The sequence below is a fragment of the Aythya ferina genome (assembly GCF_964211825.1).
Source record: "Aythya ferina genome assembly, chromosome: 12".
NCBI lineage: Eukaryota > Metazoa > Chordata > Aves > Anseriformes > Anatidae > Aythya > Aythya ferina.
Window position 1 is genome coordinate 14,534,032 of NC_140308.1, and position 25,680 is coordinate 14,559,711.

Sequence of the window (25,680 nt, forward strand, 5' to 3'; positions counted from 1 at the left end):
AGCGGAATAACTTACTGTAAACTATTTATAATGCATATTGACACGGGGCTTGAAAGTAGAAGGCGAACGCAGTTCCATACAGTACAAAGTTGTTCTCTGTGTTGTATTTAAACCCACCTATGTTTTCTGTCAGCACTACTGGGAGGTGTTTATTTTACCTACAGTTTGCTGGTACGTAGTTACTAGGCATGCTGTATGCAGTGTAAAACTGTGTATTTCACACAGCCAGCCTTGAAATGACGCAGTGTGCTGTCTAGCCATAAATAATATTTCTTTGTTTGTAAGCTCTGTGCTGCATCACTATTTGTAAACCTTTATGGGGGTGTGATGCTTTGAATATTTGGGTATATTTACCATTACAGTGATGGATGCTACTGCATAATTGCCACGAGCAATGCAAGACCTCTGCCCTCTTACCAAAATTTTGGTTGCTATCAGATTGCGCTAACATTTCAGGAGGCCTAGATGAGGGTGGCTCCCTAGTGGCTGCGGTTTCGTTACTTGGTACCTGCTGTAAGCAGTGACAAACACAAGCTGTGTCACAACATTCTTTATGGGAAACCTCTCCGTCTGGGGGAAAAACCAAAAAGCACACTGCATTTGGTCTCAGGCAATGCTGGTAATACTCCAGATGCAAGGCATGGCCAGCAAGCGGCCTCTCTGAGAATCTGGGCATTGCGGGCACAAAGCAAAGCTTTTCAGTAACATCACTGCAACAGGAGGATGGTAGGAACTGCTTCCCTAGATGTTCCCTTGCTCTGAAAGGGAACCACTACCAAACCACACTGCTACATCAGTCCTGCTGTACTGGCTAGCCACATCCTTCGTTTTCTGTCCCAGAACTCTCCCTCTTCTGTGGCCGTCAATCATCCTAAAGTTTTTATTTAAGTTGGAAATGTAAGCTTTAGGGTGGTTCTCATTTAAGGGCCTATATTCCTGACATAGGACCAAGCAGCAAAGTAAGTTTCCCCCTCAGGCCAAGCAGTGCAGTGGGCACTCCAACACTACCGTCCTGCGTGGGCCTGGCTGAAATGCTGGGGGAGAGGGCGAGCATGACCTTGAGACCCATCACAGCTCGCTGCCCAGGTGAAGCAGAGGCTTAGGAACAGTTTGAAGCAAAATCCTTCTTGTTTTGTCACTGCAGGCTGGGGGACAATCTTGTTCACCGGTTACACAGACCTCATGAGAGATCAGCGTGGCAGAGTTTGGTGGTTTGGATGGATCACAGCTCTATTTTTTTTCATGTTTCTAAACAGCTTTTGAGCACGTAATACCCCACGATCGTAAAACAGAATTTAGGAGGGAAACTTGGTGATCTTGAAGATGTCCAAATATCTTAATTTTGAGTTAGAGACAGGGATTTTGTCAGCAGCTTCTATATGCACCAGTGAAGGGTCACGCTGCAATTTAAAGATAGCCTGGACACTTTTCTGTCACTTTGTTTTAGGGAAGAGCAGAGGGAGAGAGTAACCAATGCCAGTTCTATTCCTACAGCTGGTAATCAAAAAATTCCCAAACCATGCATTAGGCTACAGAATAGGTCAAAGTATCTTAAAATGTAAGATCTTCTAGTCCACTCCTTTTGTTTGCCTTCTGTCTATCAGTCTCATGCTTGCTTTGTGTTTTCCCAGCTCTTCTTCTCAGCTGCAAGAGCTAGAAAAAGATTCCTGCCTAATCATTTGTCTCTATGAAACTGTGAGTAAAAAGCACTTCTTAAAATAGTGCATTTTTACCGCTGGAGCACTGTGCAGGAGAATGCCGAGGTCACAGTCTCAGTCTCAGAGTAAATTTGCTGTGTGTGTTAATGACCATCATCTATGGAAGCCCTGACGTGCTGCATGCCTGCTGAAGTGCTGTACTGCTGCACTGAGCGCAGATCAGCTACTGGTCAGTGGAAGTCTCCTGTATCAGTTTAGTTGGAATAGTTTTTTATTGCTTTCCTCTGTTTTTCTTCTCACATAATTCTTAGTCTGGAAATTCTGTCTACTTAGGAGTCCTTAAGAGAGAGACGTCTGTTATTTGGGTTGAAATCCTGGCTCTGGTGACGTCAATGGAAAAAAACCACCCATTGACTTCAGCTGGGTCAGGATTTCTCCCTTGTGGTTTACAAATCTATTGATTTTAACTAAGGCTGGGGAACTATACGTAAATGAGAAACAAACTGCAGAAAAGGAGCAAATGATCAAACTCTTCCCCAAAACAAAATCCTGGAGTGTCTCTGGTCTCGCCAACACCTGCCTCATGATCTCATTGACACATCTGCATTTCTCTTTAGAGAGGAGACAAAAGCACTCCTCAGCATGAGCTAGTCCTCAGTGTTGTGATAAACCCAGTAAATAGGATGCCCATGTGCGTATAGAATGGCTCCTTGGCCGGGGGCACGAACTTCTGAGCTTTCTCTAGCATCAGCCTCGTTGGTTATCAGTGGACAGACAGTCCTGCATCCTGATAGCAGCTGTTTGAGTAGTCCTGACCTGTGATCTTGATGTTTTGATAAGTGTTTTTTAACGCTTGGCCTTAAACTTTGTAATATCATAGTTATTCCAATATACTGTTCTGTGCTTTCTGTTACTGCTATTGAAATACTTCTACCAAGAAGGCAAGGCACTGAGACCTGCTGGCAGGCGTGTTACATTAATACTAGAACAGAAAACCCAAACCAGCTCTTACTGCAGTGACAGCCTGTGTGGAGCCTGGTGGTTTTACAAAGCTAAATCGTGTGGGGGTACTGCAAAGAACAAACAGCCCCCTAAACTTGGAGAGATTGTTTTCTCCTGTAGCATTCCTGGGAGGGAATGGATAGTATCTCTGTTTTAATGTTGCATTCATTTCTCTCCTTCCTCCTTGGACTCTCCTTGCCATCTCCGTGGCTGTGCTGACAGGGCAACCCCTGGGTGTGCATCAGGCATCACTAAAAGCCACTCCTATTAACTGCGTGCTAAATGAAATGGATCAGGACATCCAAGAAGGATCTGCTTGGAGTGATCGTTGCTGGTACTGGGCAGCTCTGTATCTGAAAGTCACAAAGCACCGTGTTAGGTCCTCCGGTTATTTTCCTTCCTACAAATGCAGTAGGTTGCCTTCAGGTGAATTGGCAGGTTTGGATCTACTAAGGTCTGTAAGGGTCTACTGCTCCACCTTGTGGTCTGAAGAAAGTTTGTGTCATTGTGCTACGCAAAGTGAAAAAGTCCAGCCAGAAAAAGTCCAGCTTCTCTCTCTGTCTCTCTCTCTCTCTTTTTAAAATTAAACTGGAATTTGACATCAGTATGGTAGTTCCCTCAAGAAATGCAGATCTTAACGGGCTGACATCTCTGGTGTACTTAAGGACAGGCATTGCAAGAGGAGTTGGATTACAGAGGAGAGAAAGGGAGAAGGAGAAACAAAAGTTAAATCAGTGAGGAGTGCTACTTAGTATGCATAGTTCAGAAGGTGCAGAATAAATTATAAATAGCCCAAAATAAGATACCCAGCACTCGGCTGCGTATTTCAGTGCATATGCTGGGCCCTTGGTAACAGCTTGTTTGTACGGTCAGCGAGGCAGGCAGGCAGCCTGTCCTCCTGCCTGCTGCCCGCGGCCAGAAACCCGCTGCTCGCTTCCCACCCTTCTGCAGCCTTCAGCAGAGGCAGATGCCATGCAACAGCCCGGCCCTGATCCTTCCACAAACGCTGGTTCTCCAACTAGCACGAGCACTGTAGCAAGACGTGGCTTTTTGCTCGCTCTGTCACTAACTGCAGTGCTTGGAAATCACACGTTTTTTTCTCCAGCTCTGAAATAAAACTGTGAAAGAGCGATATGCTGCTGCTGGAATCACAACTCCGGTGTACTTCGGTGGGGTGGGACCAAGCCCTGCTCCTCTGCTGCTGTTTGCCAGGCCAGTGTGAGGCGCGTGTTCTAGGGAAGCACTTCATAGCCAAACAAACCAAGAAAGGCTCCATATTTGCGTAGTCTGGCAGCACCAGTCTGATAGCCCTGGATCCTGTTTTGGATGCTTAAATTAGCATGTATTCTTAAACAATAGAGATAGTCAGATAATAGCAGCCAGTTAATGTCTACATTAATAGCCCAGCTTCTGCACTTAATTGTGCCTTTGGAAGTGAGTGATGGCGCTCATAAAGCCTTAAAGGGCAGGAGCACTGGAAAAATTACAATCTTCTATAAAAAGTGTTCCTGTATAATAAGGGCAGCTTGTTTTACTGCGTACCAGCAGTCAGGACGCTAGTCACAGAAAGCATTTATGGACTGGCAAGAGACAACTGCCTGCCCGCTCCTGTCTGAGTTGTGTTTATTAACGGGTTATCACGGAGTTCTGTGCTGGAAACTTGGGAGTGTGCTGTGGATGAATATGGGTGCAAAGAAACGTGTGGCTGGTGTAGCCAGGAGTCCCTGCTGACAGTTTCTGGTTTTGAATGGGAGATCCTAGTTCTCAACTCGGAGTCAGTGCTGTCACCTTTGTCATGCTTTAGAGGGAGATTGCAAAACTTGTTTAAATACAGAATAGGGGAAAGGAGAAGGAGGAGTGAGAGTAAAACAAAGGATACCCTTGAGAAGTAATTTAGAGTTTTGTTTTTCCTATGGTCATCATGAAGAATATGTCACAGTGCAAGGACCTTAACTGTTTCCTTTCCTTTCCAACCATCCCCTTTCCCCACCTTTATGAAATAAAAGTTTCAAAATCAGCAAGGCTTAAACAAAGTATGGTGAATCCCTACAGAAGCTGAGATGCTGAATTATACAACAGTTCTCTCTCTAGGACTTCCACGAAAACTGGGCTGGGCTGGGCACTTTTGGTGCTAGTTTCCCAACAGACCCAGATGTCCATCTTTAGGAAGTAGAGTTTTGAGTGGCAGGAGAGCCTTTCATAGGAAACTATTCTCAGCTGGGCACCAGTGCACAAGATGTACGCAATTAGGATGGACTCCTGCCGTGCCACGTCCAAGACAACTCAGAGGCAGCAAAGGGGAAGATTAAGGAGTTGGAGGAGGGAATAATTGGTTGTCAAGATATGCGTAAAGCTGCTGACATGGATGCTTTGCCTCCAAACGTCCTGAGAAAGGGAAACCGAAGGTTTACAGTATGTGTGATTATCCCAGAAACTTTACATCATCTTCACTGAAACTGGATTGAGGCGGGGGAGTTGTTGTGAATGAACTTATTTCAACTTCAATAATAATAATAAAAATTTCTTGTCACATTTCAAGTTGAGAAGACAAGAGTTAGCTGCAAATTAATCACAACAGCTGTTTGTCAGTGTGAGATTCCCTGAAGCCCAGTACCACGGTTCTGTATATTCTGTATGATGGATACGTACAGTGCAGCTGGGAGATACAAAGAGTGAGGTAGGACTAAAAGATCTGGAGCTGCCTTACAACAAGACTCCATTTAAACTTGTCTCCTGCCTCCTGAATTACAGTATGTTAATATAAATATATCTCTAAGTATAGAGTGGTGCTTTATTATTTTATAACATCGCTGAGAGCAATTAGGTACAATGTCATCTAGTAATTGTAATATTTAAATGCTATGGAGCTCACAGTACAAATGTAATAGAGACGCACCCTACAGTTAACTTTAATCGGTTGGTGAACCTGGGACAAAGGCTTCAGAGCTGAGCACAGCTGAAGAGACTCCCCCTACACACAGCAGAACTGCAGGCATGGGCTATTTGATGTTGGTGCTCAGAACTGCTCCGATTTCCCTAAACTATTTGTTTCCATTTCAATTCACAGCAAGAGGTTCAGTAATTTGTGGACTGATTTTAATCATAATTTCCCTCGTAGCATATCTAAACACTTGCTAAAACTGTATGTTCCCTCTCATCTTACGTGTAAGTAGTTCTGTTAGCATCCTGTTGCATATTTCATACTTAAGTCTGGAAAGGAAAGTAATCTGCCTTGAAATAACTCTCTTTAGGCTGCTGTAGCTGCATTCACATTTTCACCGAACAGGTGACATTTTGGGTTCTTTGGTAAAGACGGGCTGTTGGCTGCTGCTCTCCTGATATGGCCTTGCTGTTTTCCTTTGCTTCTAGTGAAGTCAGTAAGGAGCTTAAAAAGATGTCAGTGAGAAACAGCCTAGGAACAGATGAAGCTTGGATGCCTGCTGTCTCAGCTTGATTGAGTATCCCTGGGCAAACTATAAGAAACTCGTGGATCTGTTAATAGGAACATTGAAAGCTTGCTAACGTGACTTAGAGAACTTGTTTTGGAAGGATACCTGTCCTGGCAGAATGGCTTTCCAGGGGTATTTCACAACTTCAGCTGCTTAGCATAATTGAGAAGGGCACCAGAAATGGAGGGGAAGAAAAAGCCCTAAGCAGATTTTAGATTCCCAAACAACTGGACTAAGATAGCAGTTTGCTACTTGATGCCTTTTCTTCCTCTTAGTTCAGAGTAAAATAGTTCTGAGTGGTAATCAAAGTGTGTTCATTCCTCGTGGTGAGAAAAAGGCTTTGCTTTTGTCAGAAAACCAGCTCATTTGGGTCACACCAGCTTCTTGTATCGGCTTGGTCAGAAGGAGGAGCGAAGCTGGAACACCAGTTTGATCAGAGCATCTCTTAGGTCAGTTCTGAACGCTTGCCCTGCACTAACCACAGGATGGTCCTCATGTGGTCTGACCTCAAGCTAAATACAAGCAACCTGCTCTAGAACCTTTGTAAAATTGTCAAGCTAAGGGTTGTTAGAATTGCTCAGGGACAGAGAACTCCTGTTAAGCCAGGTATTTAGCTGGGGGTGCATACAGTGCACCAATTGTACGCTGGTTCATGGTATCTTACCCCAGAGCCAGAAACCACAATTTTAGAATTGATAAAAGATGTGGGTAAGAAATACTCAGTTTTTCCTTGTCAAGTGTTCATGATGCTTCATATGCAGTAGGTGTAAAATACAGTAGCTTGTAGCCCTGGGGAAATTACAGTTTTGAAGAATTATTTTGTAGAGCCAGCAAGCCTGATGGACAAGTGAGGGAGAAGAGGGAATTTCAGAGAAGCTGCTGGCATGTGAGCTATGGCGCTGGTGAGCCTCACTGAAGCCATGCTCTGTATGTACCAGCTGAGAAATGATTGTCATGGGGAAGAAAGAGGAGTGATGAAGTCATGTGCAAAAAGGAGAGAGCAACTGTGAGCTGGCCACTGAATGTGGGAGGAAGGGACTGTCACATGGCACAGCAGAGTTTGTCCCAAATGTCACACGAAGCCCTGCAGCACAAAGCTCTTAGCCATGGCATGGGGGTCAGTGTAATAGTTCAAGACCTGTCTGAGGTCCCTGGTTCGATGCGATAATGGGAATTGAAAACCCGAATTAGGAAACCAGAATCGCTCAATTTGCATCGATGCTTTGATTGATTAATGACTCATACTCTTGGCATAGTCCTTGCTGTGAGATTGCTTCAAAGTTCACTTATTACCATCATCAATGCTATTTTGTAATGTAAACAGTGGTATTACAAGGCAAAGGTCAGCCACCTTTGAAAGGTAAAGTGCCAGATTGTATTCTTTCTCAAATTAGTGATTAAATTTACTGGCAGACACTTGGTGTAAGGCAGGGAGCAGAGCCTGGTTGAAAAGCAAGGTGCTGCAGGTCAGCATCAGATCTTGCTTTTCGTCAAATGGTGCACTAGCCATACTTATTTATATATACATATAAAATCTGTACAGTAGGGGATATTTGGATTTGGTTGTATGCTGTCTGTGCTACCTGTGCTTGTGGATTGCTAAGTCCCGCACTAGAGCTTGTGGAAGTATGGATAAGCAACAGAGCGTTAGGATAAGTTGTAAGATACCTCTCTTCTGAAGTGCATTGATTGCTGGTGAGCTGTTCTTTGAAGCAAACGATTTCTCCTAGAAATAATGTGGTCTAAAAACGTTTAAGAAAATAACATCTCAGAGGAGATTAAAAGTGTATATTATGACAGCTAGAGAACTGTTAAAATATTTATCTGCAGCTGTTTGTAAATTCATGAAAAGCTTAATCTGATTCTTATGATACAATAAGTCTCTGGTGACTAATCCGACAATTACATGCTTCCTAATGAGTAGTCTGAACATGACTGCAAATACTTTGGCTCACAAAAAGGACTATTTTACGTTGGTAAATTCTTTTTCCCTAAATTTCAGTGGGAAATATTATTTTTTGTTATGACCATGAAGGAAAATGAAGAATGTTAATGCTAAGAGTATCTGTTACAGAATCGACAATAGCGTGGTTACCTAAGGCTGAGCATCATCCTCCCCCACAGGGAGCACATCAGTTAATCATACCAGGCATTACTCAACTTCACTTGGCATCAGTACCGTTTTAGATGTAATCCAAATTACCGAGATAAATCTTTCCCTAAACTGCCACGAGTCTAATTTTAATGCTCTTCTTCTGTGCTTCAGCATCGCCTCGTACTGATCGGGGGAACACTCATGAGGTTGGACATGCTATAAAGGAGTTGTCTTGAGTGCATTTGTGTTGTCCACTTACAAACAGATTCATAGAGCTAGGGAATCTTTTTTTTTGTCGTTGTTACTGAAACCAACAAAAACCACACAAACCGCAAAGGGGCTGTTGCCAGAAATGTCTTATAATGAGGGAAGAGCACTTGTGAGAACAGGCAGCAGAAACAGCCGTGGCTGCTGATTTCTCCAGTGACATGCCCTGCTGCTCTGAACTCTCAGGACTGGACTGCACAACAAGTCCTTGATCTGCCGCAAAGGGTGCTTTTCCTTTGTCTTGTGAGGGGTGCCGGAATATGTGTCAGATGTGGTGTTTGGTCATCTGCCAAACTGACAAGGCAATGTTTGAGACTCTCCCCCCTTTCTGGAGTATCCCCTTATCTGCTTAATGAGAGCTTGCAGAAATTCACCTCCTGTACGGAGCCTCCCTGTCATTTTATAAGGTCTCTCAGGATACACAGTGGGCATATCCTGCTTCCAAGTAGTGCGTGAGGGCAAGGTCTCGTCCAGTTGGTTCATACAAAACTGTCCTGGAAGTTTCCTGTGGCTTCATGTTACAGTACAGCCACTGGATCTGTGCCTGCCCCGGTAAGGCAGGCAACTCCTATGGAAGGAGGTAGCTGATACAAAGGATAAACACTCTAGCTTCTTAAATCTTACTTAAGATTTGGGATTATTTTTCTTAATAGCTGAAGACTGTTTCCAAAAATCCCAGTCATTCACAGAAGGGTTACATTCTGCCATCTATCTTTGTGCACAAGTCCCATTGGGGTGTCCCAGCAGGCAAATCCCAAAACACAGATGTTTCTGGCTATTCATTCAGCGGTTACTGCTGCTGGATGCTTCCTACTCTCTAGCTTTTTGTTACTGGGAGCCACAAACAGTTGTTTTTGTTAAAATACAAATACATATTTATATATTTTTAACCATAACCAGTGTTGTCTCTGAAGTTATATACCATAAAAATGTCTATAAAGGTACCACTGGGCAGTGTATGCCTTGTGTCAGTAAAACTCAGTGAACTAATGGGAGTTTTGTTTGTGTGGGACTTCAGGATCTAACACAAAAGCCTCTGTCTCTAGTTTTTAGTCAGGAAACTTCCCTGGAGTTTACCAAAGAAAGAAACTCGAGGATTTGGCTAGTAAGACGTGGGTGTGTATATGCGTCTATCTCCTTGTAAAATTCAACTTTGAGGGAATGCAGTGTGTATTTATACCTTCCTTCTGAGGTCCTGCAAGTTCTCACGCTTGATTGAGAACCACCTATTTTTACAAGCATGGAAAGGCCCTTAGTGTGTGTGTCTGCTGGCATCCCTAATTAATCATAGCTGGTCTTAGGAACATAGCAGTCCACATGTCACTTTTTTCAGATGTAGAGGGAGATGCCCTTTTCTACCACTTCAGTGTCCTTAAACACTCGTATTTAATATTTAAAAGCAGTTGTAGAACCTTGGTGGGTGTAGATTTTGGAAGGATAACACTTTCTTTTTTTTTTTTTTTTTTTTACTAGATAGCACCAGCTATGCTGAAAACAAAAGTGTTAAAATATCTTCGTGGTTTAGAACTTGTGGCATCACAAGATGCTTCCTTTTCACTGCCTTTTTTGTGTCAATCTGTCAAAGACACACAAGCTCGTACCCCATCCTCGACTAGCTTGAGTTGGCAAAGTTTACTAACAAAAGTACTAAGACGATGTAATTAAATTTTCTCCATGTCTGGTAGTGCCTTTGTTTTTATGGCATGTAGTAAAGCACTTTCAAAGGCTGAATCTCCTACAGGAGTTTCTGCTAAATGAAACTGATATATACCTACAGCATGGAGGCAGTGGATGGGAGATGTTCAAGGTAGCATAGAGACAAGTCTTGTAAAGAGAGAAGGGAGTCAGTGACCCTGCCTGTATCTGCATTCCCTACTTCTCAGCTCAGGGTCTGGCCTGGAAATTGTCCTAATTAAATACTGAGGTGGTGGTGGCCATGGTCTATCAAATAGATAGGAAAAGGAAAAAACAATCTCAATATGATTAAACTTCATTAAGCCAAACACAAGCTAACTGTAAAAGTTAGTTTGTCCTTAAATAGCCATAGCTAATGTGTCTTCATTCTGTCTTCCTGACCTCATTTGTTGCTGCTGACTTGTGACCATCAGGGTTATCCCACCTTTTATTTTATACTGAAAAAAGTCTTCTTAAGTGCTAGCAAAGGGTGTTGTTACGTTATCTGTGTGCTCAAGAATGACATCCTAGGTACTGATTGTGATGCTTCCTGCTGCTGTTTGTTCTCTGTTGACGAGCAGATTAAATGAAAGCGTTTATAATCTGCACCAATAGCCAGTTCTCGGTCATTGTGTAGACTTTGATAGCACAGGGCCCCTCTACCTTTGCTAGTAAAGGGCCTGATTTCCCTTTGACAGTATGGAATAATGGGTGCAAAGGAGAAAGGTGCCTCTTGCAGGTGTGAAGTAGGTGGCTTGCTATCCACCTCCCTTCGGAAGTGTTGAGATTAAAGAGGCGAGTGGATATGGATATCCCAGTTTCTGTAGCTGAACTGACATAATGCATGGACAAAATGCAGACTGTCACCTCCTGTGCCTGAGCTAGCAGCAGATTACAAAGGAAGCAGGCTAGGACTGTGATTAAAAGTGACCCAGAATGATAGAAAGTCTGAGCACCGTGAGCGTCACTTCTATATAGGCACCATATCCGTGTCCCTAAACTTTGCAAGAGGGAGCTCAGAGGGGTGTGTGTGCACGGAGCTGTGTGAGGGATGCTCCTGCTCCACCTGCGCTTGACAGGGAAGCCTGCCGGCTTCTTGCTGCGTTGTGCTGCTGCACCGTGAGCTGCCGGAATTATTTTTGGACATAATGAACTAAGGAGAGGGTTTGTGTCGGTACTGGCCGCCTGCAGCCTGTCTGGGTGGTGAGCAGAGATTTTCTGCCCCTCCTCAGAAGTTTGGAGGTCCCAGCTCAGACCGAGTGCTGCAGCACCAGCCCCGTCTCGCACCCCGTTAAGTTGAGGACCGGCGTAACCCTGCTTGCCAGGGATTTTCCCATCCCACCCTCCTCTCTCCCTGGGCAGCAAGTCTCCCATGCTACAAGCATGAACCCTCAGCCTTTATCACCAGGCAACCACGCTCTCAAGCCCTACCCGGCCACCCTACAGCACCCGCTCGCCCCCCGGCAGCTTCCATCCACACCACGCAGGGCTCACCGGGGGCTCTCCATTTTGGGGGGCTCTGGGGGGCTCCTGCCTGCTCCTGCCCACCCCTGCTCCTGGCACCTGCCCTTCCCCGGGGCCCTGCCTGCAGGGGCTGAGGGGCTGCAGGAGCGCAGGGCCCCGAGCTGGGCTAATTCTGGGTACCCGGGGCCAGCTTTTTTTTGTGGCCGGCGGTGCCCAGGCGTGCAGGGGGTGAGGCTTTGTCGGCAACAAGTCCCCTGCCTACCCAAAGGAGGGGAAAGAGCCCCCGAAGTGCGCGCATCCCAATCCCCCATTGCAATCACCGCAGATCCACCTTTCCCTAGCCCGGCGCTAACTTTTCTAGATGCTGTTTTACACCGCTCAAGTTTTTTTTGTCTTTTTCTTTTTTTTTTTTTTTTTTTTTTTTTTTTCTTTCCTACACCGCACTTTGCCACCGAAAAGCCCGGTGGAGCGGACAGGGAGGGGAAGGCGAAGCCCCCGACCCGCCCGGCGCCGGGCTGGGGCTGGGGCAGGGGGGCTGCGGCTTTTGGGGTCGGGGCGCGGCGGGCGGCTTACCCCCTCCATTTTTGTAGCAGAGGTAGGGGAACCTCCAGACGTTGGCCAGGTCCACGGCGAAGCCGATGACGGAGAGGAGGAAATCGATCTTCTTGCCCCACGTCTCCCGCTCGGGGCCGCCGTAGCGGGGGGCGGCGGGCAGGATGGTGCTGGCCGTGTACTGCACCCCGTTGTGCTCCTTCACCAGCAGCAGCTCCACGTCCTTCCGCGGCCCCGGCCGCTCCGCCAAGGGGGCCACCACCGACACTTTGCGCTCGGGCTGGCTCTGTTTGTTCATCCTCGCCTGGAACGGGCACGGAGAGGAGGATCGGGGGGGGAAAAAAAAAAAAAAAAAAAAGGAAGGAGGGGGGGGAGAGCTCAGCCCGCTGGAGGCGGCTCCGCGCTTGCAGAGAGGCAGGAGCGAGGCCCGGCCGGCGGCAGAGCCGGAATAATAAGGGGCCGTGCAAATGGGGCGGGGGAGAAGGGGGGGACCGGGGCGGGGGAGAAGGGGGGGAACCGGGGAGCCCCCGGGGAGCGGCGGTGCCCGCGCCCTTCCGCCGCGGGGAGCGGCGCACCTGGGGCGGCTCTGCCCGGGCTCACTGCGCTCCTGTCCTGCCTCTGGCCGTGTCCTGCTGCTGGCCCCGTCCCCATCCCTATCCCTGTCCCTGTCCCCGCCGGCACTCATCCTGCCGGAGCCCTCGGGGCGCTCGGAGCGCTGCCTGCCCGTGCCGTGCAAGGCGCAGCCCCGGCAGGTGCCGCCCGGCTCTGCCTCATCCTCCCCTTCCTGCTCCGCTCCGGGAGGGAGCCTGCGCTCCCCTGCCTGCCTCGGGTTAAACGCTACAATTTGGCTTTGGGGGTCGCAACCCGGAGGGGCTGGACGCTGCTGGGCGTCCCGCGCCAGAGCTGGTGGATGCCCGGCGCTTGCTTTCTTTTTCTTTTCTTTCTTTCCTGGAAAGCAGCGGGCTGGTAGCGTTCAGCTGTCAGGTTGTGGTATCTGCAGGGCGTTAAGTATTTACTGCTGTTCCAAATGGGACCCGGCTCTTTTAGGTGTAAAATGAGCAAATAATTAGCTAGCAGATCAACAGTGCCTGGTGCCAAAAGCTGGCTAAATACAGCTGCAGAAGGAGGCTTTCGGGGCCCCTCCTGTTACAGCTGTGAGCAGAAACTGTCCCTTGGCTGCTCGCTAAGCAATGCAGTTTGAGCACAGAAGGCAGAACCAGGCAGCTCCCCACCAGCGGTACCAAATAGCTTCTCTTCTGCCCGGCATCAGGGAGAACAGGTCAGCTTGCAGAAAAGTCCCTTAACAGCCTGATGATCTTGCTCTGCTGGGACTGAAACTCTGCTGTTATAACCCTAACGGGTGCAAAGGTGCTAGTCAGAGTTTGCAAGGAATCCCCTGTTCCCCTGCAGATTTGCAGTGTGAAGAAGAGTCTCAGCTGAGACTTAAGCTCCTAAATCAGCACCTTCCCCTCCTCTCCAGAGCACAGACCGTGAAGCTGCTACTGAGACAGCTATTGATAATTTGGGGATTTTCTGCCTTCACAACAAGCTCTTGGCGTTACTGGGTTTCTCATGCTCCTCAGCTGCAACTTGGTTCCCAAAGCTCTTGTCTGGAAAAACCATCTGAGCAGTGTCTAGACTGTTTCAGAGCAATTGCATTCTCAGAACACGTGGCTTCTGCTCTCCTTCCGTCACTCCACGGTTTCATGCGTCTCCAAATACACCACGGAAAGCCATTTTCTGTATCCCTTTGACACTTCAGGCCGTGCACGCTGCAAATACTTCTGTGCACGGTCATTGCACGGCGCTCTGTGAACACCCGGGGTTTGCCTGTGCCCATGTTTCTACCCCCATGCACTGCTGCCTGCTCCTCGCAGCACCCCTCAGTCACCTCCCCTAAATGCACACACAAACACACCATTTCCAGGTGCATGTGGTGTCCCTGAGCGTGCCTGCGCTCCCCTGCCTTTCAGTGAGCTCGCATGGCAAACCAAGGATGGGCACTGTGCCTGGTCCCGGGAGAGCCCCTCTCCCTGCCCCGAGCCCCAAAGCCACCTTCCCGGGGGACTCACCAGGTAGCACTGGGGGTGTTTCTGTCCCATTCCCTGGCACCTACGGGCAGGGGCAGGTGACTGGAGGGGGATTCCTTCTTCCACCGCTCCGGGACTGCAGCCTCGCTGGGAGCTGAAGCTGTAGCCTATGCACTAAGGAGCTTTTTAAACCTGGCTCCCCTCTCTCCACGTGACTATCACTGTCTTAATCTGCACGGACTTCCTATGCTAGACAGCAGTGCTCACAGATTGCTTCTGGAAAATAAGGCCTTGCTAAGGAACACCCTTTCCCCACAACGGTCTCAATTAGCCGAGCTTGATCATGTCGGTGGTGGGAGGAATCTAGAAAGCCCCAGCTTATTTCCGAAGAGAATTAAATCACTGTGCATATATATATATATATTTGCCTTTAGTTCTTGCATGGAAAGTGTGCACAATCTGGTTAATGTAATATCTGCTGCACCCTCAAGGTAAGAAAGTCCTCAATTGGATTTTATAAAAAAGTTGCTTAATCTTGAATCTGTCTGGATCTCGTTACGCCTAATGGAGCCTGACAGCGGGTAGAGTGGCAGGCGGGGAAGGGAATATTGTGTTTCGAAACCTCAATGGAGCCAGGCAAGATGGCAGGCCGTCAGCGCTGTCCCACAGTTGGCTGGGAGACAGGCAGTATCTTCAGAAACTCGTCCAGTGTTGCTGGGTTAGTCACCAACCAATCAAATTCACATCTATCGCTCTCTTTGCAAGGTACGGGAGAATCCCCTCTGTGCTATAGTAGCACGCTGGGATTGTCACTCTCATACCTTAGTGTCTACGAAGGAAAAAACCCCAAAGACCACCAGCTCAGCCCTGCACTAGCTGCTGGTGCGAAGGCTGGCTGTGCTCGCTGGCAGCAGGGCTTGTGTTCGCAGCCTTCAGCAGCACAGCACAGCCCTCTGCCACCCGGCCGACAGAACTGCAGGCGCTGGCTGCCCGGCGTCCTACAAAGCACCTGCGGAGGAGGGCCCTAGGGAACCGTGTCCAAGGGTGCAGAACCTGGTGCTTTTGGAAAAGGTCTTGCTTAGTGCTGATTCTGAGCTCCTGGTGGGAGAGCTCGGCACGTGAGTCAAGCAAAACAGTGACTGAAGGGATATGGCTGCGTGATAAAGGGAGGCAAATGTCACCAGAAAACGAACAGCAGAACAGCAGCATTCAACCAAAGTGCAAACGAAAAAAAATATAAATTTAGCTGGACAAAGAGAAGAGTGCTAACTATCAGAGCAGGGAGTATGGTTGGAACTAAAGAGGGATGTTGCTGCTTTAGGATGTTGTTTTACAAACGAGGTTGTATGGTAAAGTTGCCTGTGAGAACTGGGCTTTGGGCTCCAAGGCCCAGGACAACACTTCCTTGTAATTCAACACATATAAAAAGATTAAAAAGAGGCAGGGGATATATAAACCACCTCCGTAATTTCACATCCTGGTATATCCACAGAAACTCTAAGCTCGTTTAGCCGTGGGGCTGACCAGCAGTGAAAGACTCCGTGTTTTTCACACGGACTGCAGAAGCTGAAGGCAGTTAGCTTTGGTCAGTCCGTGACAAAAGAAACTCGGGCACCAGGCAGTTGCTGTAGGAACTGGGAGCAAAGTAGATGACAGCCTTCTTACCCAATCAATGTTAAAGCAATTTCCTGGTGCTAGGAACATGGCAGTGGCAGGGGTGCCCATCTTTCTCGGTTAGCAGGGAAAGGACACCGTGTTGTACCAGACTGATGACATCTGATGACAGCAGATGTGTCAGCTCCAGCTCCTTGGGTTGTTAGGAGTGAGTTGGGCAGTTTTGCTTTATAATATCTCTAAAACCACGTCGCTATTCCAAATGTAGCATTTACTTAGTATTTAAAGCTTTGGGTTGTGTTTAGGAGGCTGTTCTCACAGTATCTCTTCCCTAGAGCCAAAGAAACACATCTCCACGAGAGGGCCCGTTCAGGTTGGTCCAAGCCAGCAGTCTGACAGCCTGCCGTGCTACAAACTGCCTTCACGCTGCAACCAGGTACTACCAAAGCTCTCCATGATGCATTGGTATTCCTTTTACACAAGAAAGCCAAGCTCTGTGGGAAGACAAGGCCTCTCCTCCCTTTCTTACAATGGCAGTATTTGCTTCCTCCTGACCAAGCTGCTTGAGATTGGCACCACCACGCGCCTCCCAAGCTGCCTACCTGGGATCTGCTACCCATGGCGTCAGGTTGCCTTCTTCAAGGGAGCACCAGGGTGACCCAAGCAAGGTACCCTGGGGCATCTTTTTCATTTTAGAAGTATTGGCTAGGTCCAGGTGGGGACTCTGTGGAGAAAACCCATGGCAGGGGTCCAAAATCAGGTGGTCGGAGCCTCCACATAAAGTACGTGTGTGTGTAGAGGATGATGGTGAAGAGTTTTGGGTTTAGCCCTCACAATTCAACACTGTGTGGGCACACCATCTTCACCTGACTTCACTCCCTTTCCAGTTTACTAGCACTTACTTTCTTTTTCATATTATAAATCTGCTTTAGGGCTTTTCAAACCAGAATTAGTTGTCTCAGCTTCAAGGATGTTCTTTGTCGTTACCTGTTTTGAATCTCTAGGCTAGCTCTTGCTGCTGCTTTAACCTCTGCTTTACTCTGTCTTGGAGATGGTTGAGTCAGAGCAATTTGCAAAGCTGGGTGAAAGTGGGAGCGCTCCCAGGTTCATTCCAAGTTTAACATTTTATCCTGTTCACTTCCATCCCATTTCTGTATCTCAAGGATTTAAGAACATCCTTTTTTCCTGAGTGAGTCCCATTCTGTGTTTTAATATTACCTGCCAACTTCATCATCTCCACATTTCATTAGCAAACACTAACTTTTATGTGTGCGTATTATAAATGCAAATATTTCGGGCTGTGTAACCTCATTCCAAGCTGATAATTATACTTACAGTACAACACTATTATTTCCTCTTTAGTTACTTCCTTTCCTGTCTTAACAATTCTTTTATTTATCCTATCTCCTCTGCTGAGGTTTACAATTACAAGTGTCACCGTAGCATCTGCTTTTCTGAGTTGATGAGAGATTAATATCTACCCCCTTTTCCCTGCCTTTATAAAGGCAGTTATCAGAATAAGATACCAGATTAATCTGCCTTCCCTTGGGAAGCTCATTTTGCTTGTCCAACTCTTCTGGTTTTATATGCCTGCGGATGTGAAGAGGGTTTTAACCGCTTAATTGTAGGAATAGCGGGAACTCCACGTGCACCTTCCTAATTTTTGGGAGATTATTGCATCTCCCTAAATCAAGGCTTTCATAAAAATACATAATAAGGTCAGTTTCTTGCAGTGCCTGGATGAGACACCTCGCTCAATGTCCAAAGCCATACTGAGAGGTGGCCCAAAATATATCCTGCTAATGAAAACTCCTTGAATTTCAGCTGACCCTAAGGCTAGAGTTTTTTTTTACTGTACTGGTAATGACAAGGTGCTGGATATTATTTTTCTCCTGTGGAGAAGACTAAACAAAAACCCAGAAGCAATCTGTCCTTGCGTGCTGGGAGAACCTGTCCCTTCTCCTGGTGCCAGTCTCTCGCTGCTATCTCTGCTTGTACAGCTCGTAAAATGTGCCCATTCGTGCGGGCTGCAAAAAAGGCTGAGAATGAGCACTGATATCTCGCTTAATTAGAAATAGGCACCTTAATGTTGGTTTCTGATCTTAAGTTTATTGTGTACCGCAGTGATTATTGGAGGCATTCTAAGCCAGTCTTTACATAACCTCACTCGTTTTAAGTCCTCGTGCAGCTGTATCTGAAGGCACAATAGGACAGACAGGTCATTCTTTTTCCAAACGCATAACATCTGATTGCACTGATTGCACTAAAGCCCAACCAAACAGCGAGGACATTTCAGTTATTCGATGGTGGAGCTTTCTCTTAGCCCTAATATTAACATTTGGGACAAAATTATTTTCTTTGGTATAGAACCAGTACTCCCTTTGTGGCCGGTGATAATGGAATGTGTGCACGGATTTGGAGTGGAGATTTTGGAAAATGAAAGCCTCACTTATCCAAATTCCACTTGTCATTTTGTCATTTTTTTTTAATTATTTTTATTTTTTTCCTAAGGGTACTCATAGACAAGCCACTGATTTCCTTAAGCTTTCCTTGGTATGTTCTGGTTCCCTGTCTGTGAGGCAGGAGAAAAAAACAATAGATAATTGAAGGTAGTCTCCTCCTAAACCCCGAATGAGACCAGTTCTTTATTTCTTTTGAAAGCAAAGTCAATCTGTATAAATATACATGCTGAAAAGGACCCAAATCTCATCATGGGTGTTAGCTGAAGAGCCAAAACCAATTTCTTCTCAATGTTTAAGAATGTTTATAAATAAACAATGTTTATATATTTGGCCTTATGTGAGTTTACACATTGGTTTTGCAGGTGATTTCACATGGCCATCTTGTGTAGGTTTGAGTGGATTTTACTTATTTTTACTGTTCAAAGCCTTTGCAGTTCTACAGCAACAGGTCCGTGTAAATCCTTGAGCTGTGAACTGATTGAGTACTCGGAAACCTCCGGTTGCCCTCAGTTGTAGCATTTATCCAGGCGCAGCACCAAGTAGCAGATTAGCTCCCCAGCTAACATTGACTAGTTTGGACAGTTATAAGTAAATTGTTTTTGTTGAGCTGATTGTTTTAAAATTAAGCCTCCGAGCACCGAAAGAATCAACAATGCCGAAGGAGACTCGGAGCCTCTCTTCGAAGTTATGACAAGTCAGGCACTTGGCAGTTTTCACAATGACCTATATTTTAATATGGGCTATTGGATTATTTCTAAAGAGGCTTCTTAGCCATAAAAGAATTATGCTCATTGGCTGGGCTGTGGCAAAAATACAATTGAATTAAGGATCGAAATAATTTAGGATCCAGCTGGACAAGTTGTCCCTGCGGCTGAGCAGTAACAGATGTATTAAGCATTGGAAATTGCACAGAAAAAAGGTATAATTGATCTAAGGTAACCTCACTACTTTGTATTAAATAAATCAATGCTGATAAGCTGAAAGGTTAGAAGCAAGAAGCTGAATTGAAGGAAGGTGGACCTGGGAAAAAGCAAGTCTAGGTGAAACAAGTTAACTTTTAGGTCCTAAATGTGGCAGGGACTGTGAGTCCCACCTGGGCTCTGTACGTGCACTGGCTGTGAGTTTCCAAAGCAGTGGAATGCTGAGGAGAGCAGAGGACAGGGCACCAAATGGCCCAGCCCTGCAAAAGGGACATATTTTCTAAGTGGGGGAAAGAGGAGAGGAAATCAACAACAACAAAAAACAACACAAAACAAAACAAAACAAAAACAAACAAAAACAAACAAACAAACCCTTCTCTGTTACTTTGTGCATCTAAAATCATCAGATGTTGAAAACTGTGGGGAACACAGGGTGCTTGCTCACACATTTATGTCTCTTTGTGTCAGTGTGTTTCAGCTGGAGGACTGAAAGGGGAGGCAGCAGTGTGACACCACCGCTGCACCGAGCAGTAGATGTTTTAAGAGTAAAATGTATCTGAGAGGATTAAAGCCCAAATGTTGGCTGGTAACACAGGCTACAGCAAATGACACCTGGAGATGTGCGGTGTCTGGGCACCAAGAGGTGGAGCTGTACAGGGGTGGGAGGCTACAGAGCAGAGAGAAGGCAAACATACTTTTGTAGCTATTTCTGTTCTTTGAAAAGTCAGAGGCAAGCTACACAGTGAGAGCAACGTCAGACAGACGTGCGTGTATGTGGTAATGTAGATGGCAATACTGAAAGGTAGCAGAAGACAGGCTTTCTCCACCATTACTTCAACTTCTGATCCCTTTTCTACATTTTCAGACTAAGCACATATGGAGTCATCAACATTAACCTTGTTTTACAAAGAAAAAATGAAAAGACATGGAGAAAGCACTTACATTATTGCTTCGGGGGTACATACAGTAAAGGGACCTTACAGCTGCATGGCTCTGAAACTGAGAAAAGGAGACAGGCAGCAAATGGGCAAAAACAGGAGCCAGGATGAGTCGCATTCGTCTAGATCAGGGTTATTGATCAAGTGCTCAGAGAGATCCTAATTACTGTACTTGGGCTTCTGTTTTCTGAGCAGAGGTCTGGCTCACGTTGCCCTGACGCTCCTCCTGCTGGATGCTCCCTGCCAGCGGCGGGGTGCAGGCGTCCCATCCTGTCCCGTCCCGTCCCGTCCCGTCCCGTCCTGCTCAGCTGCTGCGTTTCAGAAACCTCGTTTAAGAGCAGTGGGATCCTGGCTGGTGTGCCTGTTCTGCTGCTCCTGCGAAGTCCTGTAGACCTCTAGAAACAACCAGAGCTCAGTGGTTTTCTAGAGAATTTCAAGCCACCTGCTTGGAAGGTAAGGACAACACAAGTTTCCTTAGTGATGCAGCAAATACGCTGATGTAGGGCATGTGTCTGAGAGCTACGAATGGCAAGGTTAAAAGCTTGTCCCTGTTGCAAAGTCAAGCAACCAAAGTGTAAGAAATGCTATCAAGATTGTGTTTTAGCTAAGATTTTGTTCTGGAACAAGTAGGGGGCAGAGCTGGTGCTAGATCTCAGAAGGTGCCCGTGCTGCCCGCCCTGCCGTCAGCCCCTGCCCTCTTCTGGCTCTCTGCCTTTTCCAGGGAACCAAGTTTTTGGGACCTACGGCTTTGCCACAGATCTCCTAAACCCGGTATCACACGTCTGATCATTCTTTGCCCTGAGCAGACAAGAACCTTTGAGGTAAAGGGAAGGGGAATGAGAACTCAGATTTTGAAGGTAGATGTGGGTTTGGAGAACTGGTTTCTTTGTTCGTTTCAAATGAATGAGCTGAGGTGCAACCAGCAGGTAAGCACGCAGTCACCCCTTCTTGCTGCGATTGTTTAGTTTTCAAATGGTTCTACTTGGTATTACTTGCATCTCAATAAAACATAAGCATAGTAGTGGATGAACATATTTTTTTTTAATGAAAAATATGATACTTTGACCAGCAAAAGCTTCAGGTTTAATGTACTCAGAGAGCAGTGACACCGGAAGATTAATAAGCATGAGAGCTTCTTTGTGAGCTGGTATGCTCTGAAGGAGAGATGGGGTATTCAGATGCATCTTCAACATTAGAAACATTTCTCTTGCTTTCTGAAGCTTTGCACGTTGCGTTCTGTTTGTGTCCAGGTCACAACGAGAGAGGGTATAATTCCTCGTGGTCAGGGTCCGAAAGGACCTCCCACTGGGGAAATAAGATGGGGAGGTCGAGTATTCTCAGCTCTGTATGGTTGTTAACAATTGCTGTGCTGTTTCTGGGAGACAGTCATGGTTTGTTTGACGGTAGAGCTGAGAGCCCCACTGTAATGACAGGTCCACAGGGGACTTGGTCCTGTGCCCACGTGTGGTTAGAGACAGGGACCGAGGATCACGATGGAAACAGAAGGAGAGGAGAATTGGCTCAGACTGTGCTCTGGGTGAGGTCAGCTGTAAGTCCATGACCAGAATCAGATCCCTGAATGGTAATTACTGCCCTCTCTTTAGACAGAGGGTGTCTGCAGCCCGTGCTGTCTGTTCTACCTGAAATCCGTCTCCTGGGTGGCACAACACCCAGGAGTAACTCTTCCTCTACACATTAAGGTACCAAATTTTTGTCATTCCCAGGAGGCTTCACGGTGGCAAGTAGGGTAACACTGGGACCCCTCATAACCAGAGCCCCTTTTCACTTTGTGAGGCACGAGGAGAAGTCGCCCTGCTAAGAAGAGTGGGCAGCTCTGCCCCTTGCCTTACTGAACACCTGCATTTCCAGTCTCCTCTTCCTCTCTCCCACCAGTGGCCTTTGATAGCCCTTCACAGATCACTATTAGCTGGGATTAATCCATGTAATCTCAGCTGAAAAGTTTCCTGCCTGCCTTCCCCACGTCTGCAATTTGGATTTTGCAAATTCAGGCATAGGGAATGTGCCTGTGCCCTGGGAAGGCCGAGCTGTTCGCTGCACGGCTGATCTGCAGGCAGAACATGGTGCTGCGCGCCCGCCCACCCTTCAGCTGTGCCTTGCCTCTGGGGAGCTGCAGCCACCGTTGTGTTAGGATTCGGGCACATTTGGGATCCCGAGTGACACTGTTCTCCCCTGGTTAAGTGACACAAGTGACACTGGTCACGCAGGAAGGGCAGTGCAGTGAGAATCGACGGGACCTGGGCTTGCCTTCCCAGCGTGCAGGGAGGAATGGGGATGAGACAGCTGTAGCTGCTCTTCTGGCCATACAGAGGAGCCCAGAGGAACGAGTGCAGGGCAGAACAGTCCTGCATGCTCTGAGAAGGGATTTCTGCTGAAGGGTGTCTCTTTCGAAAGAGAATGAGAGCCTGGCAGCCCCAGTGCGTGCTGGCAGTGGGGCTGGGTCGGAGCTGAGCTGGGGAGGGAGGGCTGCTGGTGGTGGTGGTGCAGCAGGGCTGCTCTGCTGCAGCTCCTCCTCCGAGGCTGGGATTGCCCGCACCTCACGGTATTGGGGTGTTCTCATAAAGCACTCATTTTGATGAGAAACCCAGCTTCTGTTCAGGAAAGAGACGTTCCTAGCCCGTAGGCTTGAAAATGTGCATCGTACAGTCACAGAAACAGAAGGAGAACAAGAATAAATGCTTTGCTATCTTTTGGGAGAAAAACAAACATAATTTTAAGAGTTTTTTCTTTTTTGTGTGTGTGTGTGTTTTTCAGTATTTTTTAGAGAGAGAAACTTCTTAAGCATCTTTCTCCGGGCATTCAGGGAGACATCCCTGCAGCTTTCTGAGATCCTTCACTTTCTGTAGCTCTGCCGTGGGAGGGAGGTAGATGTGAGGAAGCAAATGGGATCGGGCCCTAACTACACAGTGCCCTACTCGGTGGTGCTCTCCTGCAGCTGAGCAGTGCAGACATTTCCTGCACAGAAGAGCACGTGGAAGTTTTAAAAAGCCAAAAAATGGAGGGTGGGGAGAGTGAGCTGGGTGTGTGTGAAAGGATGTCAGGGCAAAAGCAAAGTGATGCATGCCTTGAACAGAGCAGCACATGCTATCGACAGAGCAGAATAATTCATTGTTCTGTGCTCACTCCTAATTCCCCCCAAATTTTTTGCTGTTAGTGGCAGGCTGCTGTTAATTATTGGTCTGCATGTTATTAACGTAGGCAGTTCTAGTTCTTAACACATTCTGGTGATCCTAGGGTTTTCTGTATTTGCCTTTTTTTTTTTTTTTTTTAATAATTTTATTTCTGAGGTTTGGACAAGGATCTGCCTGAGCTTCCGTAGAAGCTGCAGAAGGAAATCAAGGGGTCAGCCTCATCCACAAAGTCTGCATCTCGTTAGCAGTTTGCAGATTTTCGGTGCAGGGAGTGCAGAATGTATTCAGTGCCTCTTTACCAGCAGCTCAGAGTCCTGCTGGGCCACCCAGCTGCATGGTTTGCAAAGCTCTGGCCAGGAGTTCAGAGCCCTTCCAGGGAGGCAAGTGAATTGAGTGAGACTCAAAACTTTCAGAGGAAGTTAGGAAATTGGCTTTCCTTTCTTCTTATTTTTTCGTTATGAGAGAGAGAGAAAAAGAGGTAGGTGCTGCTGGGTCAGGGCAAGGATGTGCTGGCTGCTGAGAGCTGGTCTGTGCAGGATACAAGAACTGGCTGGAGCGTCTGTTGGACTGTGATCTCTGGTTAGCACGGGAGCTAGTTCAACAGATTGACAACTACAGAGGAAATCATGGGGGAGTTTGAGGACTGGAGCATGGATTGTTTTCATTTTGGGCTTCTCTGAAGCTTCGTGCATCATTTTTTGATCAGGGCAATACTCTAGGTGATCCTAGATAAAATCAGAAAGGCAAATTCTACTTTGGAGGAATATTGTGCATTTAGTTAGGTCTGCACATGCTGACTTAACAAGACTGGAAGAGAGAAAATAAGGAGAATGAGCTGAATTAAGTTATTCTGGCTGGTAGTAGCCTCATCAGGGAGAAAGCTACTGAAGGCAAAACATCTTCACTGGGTCTTTCACTAGGTCCAGGTCAGTTGCTGATTCATCTGCTTTCTTCAGCTCCAGAATCGCTGCAGTTGTCTTCACCAACTCCATCTGAGGGTCCTTCAGCCCCTGCAACTCTAGGTCAGTGTGTCTGTAAGGTGTGAGCAGGATTTAATGCAGCTGTAGCACTTCAGTGTTCTCAAAAAAACGATCAGAAACGCCGACCGCTCACTCCCATGTTATTTATCTTATGCTTTTCCCTATTTTCTCTTACCCTCGTTCTTTTTTCCCCTCTTCCAAGTCAGTATCAGCAAAGCTTCGTTCTGGTCCCCGCTGTGGCACAGGTCTCTGCATCCCCTGGGGGGGAAAGGAGAAATCGGGACAGAGCCGGGCACGGCCGCCTTCCTGGAACGAGCTCGAGGACAGCAGCAGAGCAGCGCTGGGAGCTCAGCACTGCAGTGCTCTGGTACAGTAACAGCTCTGAGGGCACACTGATTCATTGCTTTCACTGTTAGCAACCACGAAGGCAGCACTGATGCTTCCTTAACTGTGCTAGTTCATTATCATGCAATGTAATTATACGATTCTGGTAAGGTTTGTAGTCTTGGACCTAGATTCTGGGGCCTGTTTCTTGGCAGATATATCTGATAGCAGCTTCAAAAAATGTACATTAAAGAGTCAGATCGCTCTGCTGAATAAATTATTGTTTCTGGTTTGGTGGGGTTTGGTGCTCTGTTACGACAGGCTCTGTAAAATGGCTAATGTAAAGCCAGCCCAAGCCTTGAAGAACTCAAGCCTTTTTTTCCTTTTTAAATGAAATCCCACACAGATAAGAGTATGTAATAGGCTGAAGTCAAAATCCCAACCTTTTTGAAGGAATTTGGATGTAAATTGGAACTTGGCAGTTCTGGAGGGTTTATAGATAAAAATGCCAAATAAAACTCTGGTAGAAGAGCCTTATCATGTCACTGCTGACATTAACTTCAGGCTGCCTTACTGGGATTGATAGAGGCTTTCCTCTTGTTTAATAATGTATTTCCTGTTGGAGGAAAACTGCGGTGGTAAAACTCAGCAAAGCCAACAATGCCTCTCATAAACAAATTCATTTCCTTCTTCAAACATTGTTTAATTCAACAGCAATACATTCAAAATTCCTTTTGGCACCACGCTTTTAATTGGTTCCTCTTGTAGGAATTAAGTGGCCATTCTCTGAATCTCCCCTGAAATTTGCTGAATTTGTTAAAATCTGCTGCATTATCAGCTGTTGGGAATGCATCCTTCTCTGACCTGCAACCTTGATAACATACTTGATGTAAGACTTTATTTGGGGCTTCTTAGGAAAAATCCCCATGCATTTGTTATTAATGGTGAGCATTTGCCTGTACTATGTAAAATAAGAGAAAAAATCACCCTGGAAGTGAAGGATGCAGTTGAGTTTTAGGACTGCATAATGATTCTTAAACCAGCAGATGAGGGAGACCTGTTCCTGGAGGGAGCACATCTGATTTCATCTGTCTGAGAAACC

At 46.6% G+C, this 25,680-nt stretch overlaps 1 protein-coding gene and 1 long non-coding RNA gene across 6 annotated transcripts in view; one reads left to right on the forward strand and one right to left on the reverse strand.

Annotated features, from left to right (window-relative positions):
- The window catches only part of SLC6A2 (solute carrier family 6 member 2), a 67,104-nt gene extending 52,757 nt beyond the window's left edge, over positions 1-14,347 (reverse strand). The window contains exons 1-2 of the mRNA XM_084533320.1: positions 14,234-14,347; positions 12,183-12,465 (exon numbers count right to left, since the gene is read on the reverse strand). Coding sequence (XP_084389446.1) covers positions 12,183-12,465; positions 14,234-14,263 — 313 coding nt within the window. The 5' untranslated portion in view covers positions 14,264-14,347. The remainder of the gene's footprint in view (positions 1-12,182; positions 12,466-14,233) is intronic.
- LOC311443265 overlaps positions 1-25,680 on the forward strand; it is a 328,368-nt gene that overhangs the window by 100,176 nt on the left and 202,512 nt on the right. The window lies entirely within an intron of this gene.